The sequence below is a fragment of the Tupaia chinensis genome, unplaced genomic scaffold (assembly GCF_000334495.1).
Source record: "Tupaia chinensis unplaced genomic scaffold, TupChi_1.0 Scaffold144500_1, whole genome shotgun sequence".
NCBI classification, from domain to species: Eukaryota; Metazoa; Chordata; class Mammalia; order Scandentia; family Tupaiidae; genus Tupaia; species Tupaia belangeri.
Genome location: NW_006204359.1, coordinates 426292 through 433748, shown reverse-complemented (window position 1 = coordinate 433748; position 7457 = coordinate 426292). Strand labels below are relative to the sequence as shown.

Here is a 7457-nt window from a genome sequence, read left to right as displayed (position 1 = left end):
TGGAGAGGTTTTCTTTTTTGCTATAGTGCGTGTGCGCTTGCCAGACAGACAGAGAGAGACAGAGAGACAGAAAGCGAGAAATCTCCCCTCAGGGGGGATGGCCATGCTGCAATCCCTTCTCCATTCTCCTTTTGGGGTCTTGAGCATGCACGCACACATGCCCAGCGTGAGTATTAAGCCACTGGGTCCAGGACGCGAACCGCGGTCGACTACATGGGAGTCCAGCGACATAGCCATTATGCTAACTGCTGGTCCTGACATGACTAGAATTTTTAAAGAGGTGGTTGTGGAGGTGGGAAAGAAGCAGGTGGGCTTGGAATTGTCAGACTTCTCCCATTAGCTAATTTGGAAACCTCAGTAGCCTCCTAGCCTCAGTTTCCCCTGCTGTGTATGACTGAAGAGGGTTGGTATCATGTCGAGTATCTGGAAACTTAATGAAATAGTGGACCAGAAGCCCTGGAGGTAAATCACCCATAGATGGGAATGAGCCTGGAGAGTGCTCATCACATGTTTTCTGTGGTTCATGTACGTCTGCAAGTGTAAGAACTGGCAGGCTCTGGGTTCTTGGAGGCTCAGACCTGGAAAGTCAGAGAAACTGTAGGACAGCTCATGGGAGAGGCCCCCTCGGATTTGGAACCTCCTCACAAAGAAGAAGAAGCCACAGAACCTGGAGCAGCCACTCAAGAAAGTTAGATGAACTTGGAAGTAGGTGTTGCTAAGAGAGAAAGTTGGGCTTTAACTTTTGGAAGACAAGAGAATTTTTAGACTTATATTCTCCAAAGAGTTAAAACAGCTGAGAAAATCTTGAAGGAATCCTCTAATAAATCCATCTAATACATCTAACACCTAATCAGTCTTAATATGCAGTAACATCAGACTCCATTAGTTAAAAATGCATAAGAACAGTTATTTGTTGGTTCACACTTTCTTATTTTGTTAGAGACAGACACTGAAACTCATTGAGAGAGGTGTGTACCATTTTTACATGAACAGATCCTTGGTCTCCTATGAATGTTGGAGTTACCTGGAGACCTTAGTGTTTCCACTTCTGCCGTCTTCTCTTATCTAATGTCTTAAGTATGGAATAATTAAATCTGCTTTTCTCTTTTTGAAGTTTAATTTAATATATATGTAATATACATTAATACATATTATATATGCATTATATGCATTATTGCCAGAAGGTGTGTGTACTCATGAGAGAGAGAGAGAGAGACACAGAGAGAGAAAGCAGCCTAGTGGGCCATGGCATGCCACATTCCCTTCTTCTCCGTTTCTCCATCCTCTTAGGATCTGGGCCATGCACACACACATGCCAGTGTTTTTCAAGCTGCTGGGCCCTAGATTCAAACTGAAATCAGCCACGCAGGATCCAGCTTGCTTAGCCAGTGCGCTATGGGGCCTGTCCATTCATATTTTCTTTTCTAATTATTGTAATCAATGCAGACTTTAAGTCATTTACGAAGTTCCAATTTTGTAAATGTCTGGTGAATGATTAATCTGTTTTGCTCTTTTATTTTCAGATAGAAGAATTCCGGAGGCTGAGGACACATGTTAAGGGGGCAGAACTTGTGGAAGGCTGTGATGGGATCTTGGGAGACAACTTTCGACCCACTCAGCCACTTAGTGACAGAGTCATTAGAGCTGCATTTCAGTAGCCAAAGATCGCAGGAATGAGTCCATCTTCATCAGGGTATGTGTAGATTAAGAACATGAGGTATCCAGTTACATACTCTTAGTACACCAAAGCTACTCTATGGGGATACTGACAATTTAGCAGTAAAACAGGTGCACTTTGTTTTGATAAAATTTATGACACATTGTCAAGCCCCATTAATTACAGGTCATGTGGTTATTTTAATCTCATGTAGTGTTGAAAAAATTGTACAGTTCTACTATTTTCCCAGCAGAGCACCTTTTAATTCCAAGTGTTACTTTAGCATTGGCTTCCACGAGGACTGGCTCCCTGGGGCAGAGAAACGGTGCTAGGCAAGGACCTCTGTGGCAATTTGCAGTGTTGCCACCTTGAAGCCACCGTCATTAGTTCCCAGCAGCACAGAGGAGGGGGCTTGAGTTTGTGAGCCTCGGTGTCGATCCTCTTGCTTACGACAGGTTGGAACATCTTGTTCTGGTAGGTGAGGAGAGATCTGGTACCAACTGCAGTGTAATAGTTGGCATAGGGAAGTGCTTTTTATTTAAGAGGCACTTACTAATGATCTGAATATGGTACGTTACGTTATTTATATATTGAATTCAGTGTACGTGTTTCTTATTCTTGAGGAGCTGACAGACATGGGAAAGGTAAAATGCAGAAGAAGGACTACATGTGGGGTTATCTCTTTGCCTGGGGAGTTGCCTAAGAGCACACAGGCCAGTGCACCTGGCAGGGAACCGCTGCTTCCCAGAGGGGAAAGCATCTGTTCAGACGGTTTCTGAGCATGACCTTGCGCTCCGGCTCTCCACGGAGTGGGCTGCTGTGAGGAAACTCGCCCATGCCATGGGCCTCCGTGGCACTGTGGACTGGGGACTTGCGGATAAGCGGAAATCCTTGGCTTCCAGGAGCTCACAGCCTCGTGACCCAGATGATGTAATAGGCATTTTAAAAGGCAATCATTCCACCCGCATATTTCCCAATCCATTTTCCTCTCCTCTTTATTATTATTATACTGTATAACCAAATTTCAAAAAGGGTGTGGAAAGTGGAATTGAAGTATGAGTTCATTTCGGTGTAAAAATTTTGAAATCCGTGCATAGTATTTTCATAATATGAATTTTCCATGAACTTTTTGAAGCCTCCTCCTTATATACCCAGTACTCCAGCACAAATGCCTTTTTCCTTCTTCTTCCCTTTCTTTCTCTCCTTCCTCTCTCTAATTCCCCAACTTCCATCCTTCCTTCCCTCCTTCCTTCCTTCTTTCCTTCCTTCTTTCCTTTCTTTTTAACAATATCATGTGCATGAAAGAGAAATAGAGACAGAGAAACACCTTCGAGTGGGTCTTGGCATTCTGCAGTCTCCTTTCCCAGCCCTCTAGCTTGTCAGGATCTTGGCCACTGCACATGCACCTGTTGTGTTTTCAGACCAACCCAGAGCTTCAAACCTGTGGGGACCGCATGGTTTCCGGCACTGTAGTCCCATGTACCACCAGGCTGAGGCACACTGTCATTTTGTCCTGTGAATGTGCTTTGCTTGCTCAGTACTCTTGTCCTCTGCTTCTTAAATTGTACCTCCCTTTCACATTCTTTCTTCCATTTAGCATCGATGTATTTCTTCATTTTTCACTAGCGCTTCTTAAAGGTTGAGACATGCTTATTTCACTCAGAATCTATCACAACACCAAGTATGTCGTGCCTTGAATACCTGGAGGCAGACGAGCTCTTTAGACTATAGACACATGCCAGCCTACCTCATCCCAGTCATTCATTCATTCTCAGTTTTAAGTCAGCTAGTTCGATTTATCCCTCCTTCCAGTTTTGGAGACGATGAGGATTAGACAAATTCACCTTTGGTAGAAATGGGAAGAAACTTTCAGTAATTCATACATGGCAAAAAGGGCAAAAGTCAAAGATAAACCTTTGGATGAGCTAAATAATGAAAATGTATTCAATAAAATAGTTACTGAGTATCTACTATGTGATTGGTTCTGGGTATTCAGAGATCAGAAGAAAAGATGTAGTCTCTGCTTTCCTTGGCTTAGGCTCTGAGGAGGGAGCTGAGAGTGGAAAAAATAAGTACTCAAAGTATACGGCTACAAATTCTAATAAATTTTTTGAATGAGAAGAGAAAAAGAATATGTGCAAGATTTCCTGTAGAGGGATTATCCTTTGCAAAGGCCCTGAAGGATACTCAAAGTGGGGAAGGTAAAAATTTGATGCACTGAGTTCCCTGAAAGAAGGCCCCTCGAGTCTGGCTTGTAGAAATCGAAGGGGAAAGGTGAAGAGGGCACAGATCTTACATTTCAGCTACATTGTCAATGCATCATAAATTTATAAAGACTTTCATGCAGGGGGGAGTGAGCTAATCTCACATCTATTTTACACAGCTCCCCCTGGCTGGAGAATGAATAGATCAGACATCTGACATCAGTGGGCCAAAGCAAGATAGAACAGAATTTTAAAGTCTATGGGGTAGGCAAGGTGATAGACACGGCGTTTCAGATGCTAGGATAGGAACAGGGGAGATGGAGAGAAGCTAATGTATCAACAGATGAACTAGAATTCGCAGGTGACGCTTAGGGATGGATTGGGTGAGGTGGTGGGAGGCGGAAATGTTAAAGATAAGTTCTAGAGTTTGGGGCTTTAGAAACTGGACATTGTACCATTGAGTGCCAGTGGGAAACTCAGGGTAGTCCCATTTGGGTTGGAAGGATAAAGCACTGGGAGATGTGCTCATCAATCACAATAGTAGTAGACTCATCTGGAAGATCACTGGAATTCCAAGATTAGAGATCGGAAAAGAGATCTGGACTCAAATATGGAAGTATTTGGCACAGAGATTATACTGGGTTGTAGGAAAAGCCACGATGCATTTTTCATAGAAAAAGAGAAAAATACATACACAGAACTCTGTTCCTGTGTTTTCAGTTTTTAACAAAAGAAATACTAGCACTTGTCTGCATCATGTGAGGAAAGAGCATGCAGATGGGGAGGAGCTGAAGATGCTGTTTCTAGGAAGACTAATCCTAGCAGCGAAGTCTCTGGAAAGTTGAGCACAAACAGACACTGACTTTTGTTAGGAGAACTGACACTTCCTGTGCTTTAATGGGAAGGAAGAGGAGGTCGAGGTTTGTAGGTGCTGTGTGTCTGTGACTTGCTTTCATAGTTTTATTTATTTATTTTAATTTATTATTATTATTCATACATTCAGTTGCTATACATCATTTAGATTGTAAAGGGACTTTACCAAGCATGATGTACACCTCAGTCCATCCCAGTTGAGAGTACTATACACATCCTCATCCACAGATAATAAACCATATCTGTGTCCTGCAAGTGTCTTACCTCTCTATTTTTTCCCAAATTTCCTTTCCTATGCTTTTCCCCTCACACACTCTCTTTCCTCTTTGTCTCTAGTGTCCATAACAATTTTTAATTCTTTTATGTTCTCCAGTCTTTCAGTCTCTACCATAGAGTGTGGACAGTCAGTATATGTTAAGTGGAGACATTCAATGTCTCTCTTTCCTAGCCTGACTTGCTTCACTCAGCAACAGATCTTCCATATTTATCCACTTTCTATCAAATTCCAGGGTCTTGTTTTTTTATGGCTGAATAGTATTCCATGGAGTATATGTGCCACAATTTTTCAGTCCATTCATCTGTTTTTGGACATTTGAGTTGGTTCCATGTCTTAGCAATTGTGAAAAATGCTGCAATGAATATAGTTGTGCAAGTGCTTTTCCGACTGAACATTCTCCTGTTCGTTGGGTAGATACCCAGGAGTGGAATTGCTGGATCATATGATAGTTCTATCTGAAGGTCTTTGAGGAACCTCCGTATTGTTCTCCACAGCAGCTGCACAAATTTACATTCCCACCAACCATGTAGAAGTGTTCCCCTTTCACCACATCCCGTCCATCACTTATCATTATTATTTTTTTAAATCTTCGCCATTATGACTGCAGTTAGGTAGTATCTCACTTTCGTAGTTTAAGGAAGAGTTGGGGCAATAGCTTGCAGGGGTGAGAGCAGCAGGGACGACAGAGTAGGACTGAGGAAGGGGGAAGATGGGCTTCCAGGAGAAAGCTGCCAGAAGGGGCAGTGTGAAGTGTGATGAGGGTTGGTGGACATACGTTTATGGATTTCCGTGAATACCAATAGATAGGAATGACACCTTCGATGAACTAAGATTATTATTTTAAATGTCATCCGTATATGCTCCTAGAGGTGCCTTTCTCTAAATACTTAAATAACCATTACTATTTTTTCTCTCTTTTACACACACACACACACACACACACACACACACAATGAAATGTTTATGATATTATATTTCAGATATTTTATATTCATTATGTAATCATAGAATAAAGTATACTTTTTATGAGATTTTAAATTGATTAAAATTTAGGTATTTAAAAAAGGAGGGTGCATCCATGTCCTTACCTTGGTCACTGAGATTACTTAAAGGGGGTAATTTTCCCCTATATTCCTAAGAAAGGTGCCAGAATTCTTCTAAGGTGACTCCCATTCTGATTTCATTCTTTTATGAAAATTTTTTTGATCCTTTCATCTTAAAATGTGTAATACAAATCTAGCCATAGTTCTACATAAAAATTATATTAGGAAATAAGACTTATGGATGTGTGCTTTTTTATTTGATATTTAATAATGCCCTAAGGCAAGTAATTCAAATTTTTATTAAAGTGAAATGATTTGACACACAGACTTTGAATTTAATGCATGAATGTTTCATTTAAGCTCTTAGAATTAAAATGGGAAAAAACTCTTGGTACTTCTTTAAAAATTGTTTAAAATAATTCAGATTTATTTTAGCTATGTTTTACTAAAATGACTTTAGTTTTTGAACTTTAAATGACAGGTTTCATTTTGCATGACATGTCTGGACATCTGGAGGGCCTTGATAACCAAGACTTATTATTCCCATGAATAATCTGTGACTTTTTATATTACTATTTAAGAGGTATGAACTATGGTTTTATACTTATTTAAAGAATTAGCATGAAACTCACCCAGATGCTGGAAATTCTTTAGTTCAGCATGGCTAGTTCAGATTTCTGGGTGCCAATTGATACTAAATTATCCTTTACCTATTGAATTTTCTACATGGCGCAGACAAAACAAATTTTACCTCATAACAAGACCATGCTTAAGGTCCAGGTTACTTAATGTTGGTATGGTTTTTGTCTACTTACTTTGCTAAGTATTAGTCCCCCTGCCCCTACTTCTTTGGAGGTTTTTGCTTTGGGGCATATGGACTTCTGGGAAAGAGAGATAGAGACAGTGAGAGGGAACGTGTAAAATCACCACCCAGGGAGGATGGCCACACCACAATCCCTTGCCCTCCATTCTCCTCTTGAGATCTTGAGCGCATGTGTCCAGTGTGATTTTCAGTCCACCAGGCCTGGGACTCAAACCACAGTTGGTCATGTAGGGGAGTCCAGTGACATAACCACTACACCATCTGCTGGCTGCAGGATTAGCCCATTTTTAAGAGGCTATTCTAGGGGGCCAGGAGGTGGTGTAGTGGTTGAGACACTAGATTTCCACATGACTGACTGTGGTTTGAGTCCTGGATGTGGGAGCTTGATAATCATGCCAGGCGTGTGTACATGCATGCCCAAAATCCCAAGAGGAGAATGGAAGAGAAGGGACTGTGGTATAGTGACCATTCCCCATGGAGGTGATTTCTCACTTTCCCTTTCTCTATTTCTCTCCAGTGAACTCATATGCCTGGTGGCAAAAACCTTAAAAAAAAAAAAAAAAAAAAAAGATATTTCGGA

At 41.2% G+C, this 7457-nt stretch overlaps 1 protein-coding gene across 1 annotated transcript in view; it reads left to right on the top strand.

Annotated features, from left to right (window-relative positions):
* Window positions 1–7457, top strand: part of LOC102489492 (carbonic anhydrase-related protein-like) — a 57235-nt gene that overhangs the window by 29442 nt on the left and 20336 nt on the right. Inside the window, exon 6 of the mRNA XM_006167129.3 lies at window positions 1524–1693. Within this exon, the coding sequence (XP_006167191.1) occupies window positions 1524–1658 (135 nt within the window). The 3' untranslated portion in view covers window positions 1659–1693. The remainder of the gene's footprint in view (window positions 1–1523; window positions 1694–7457) is intronic.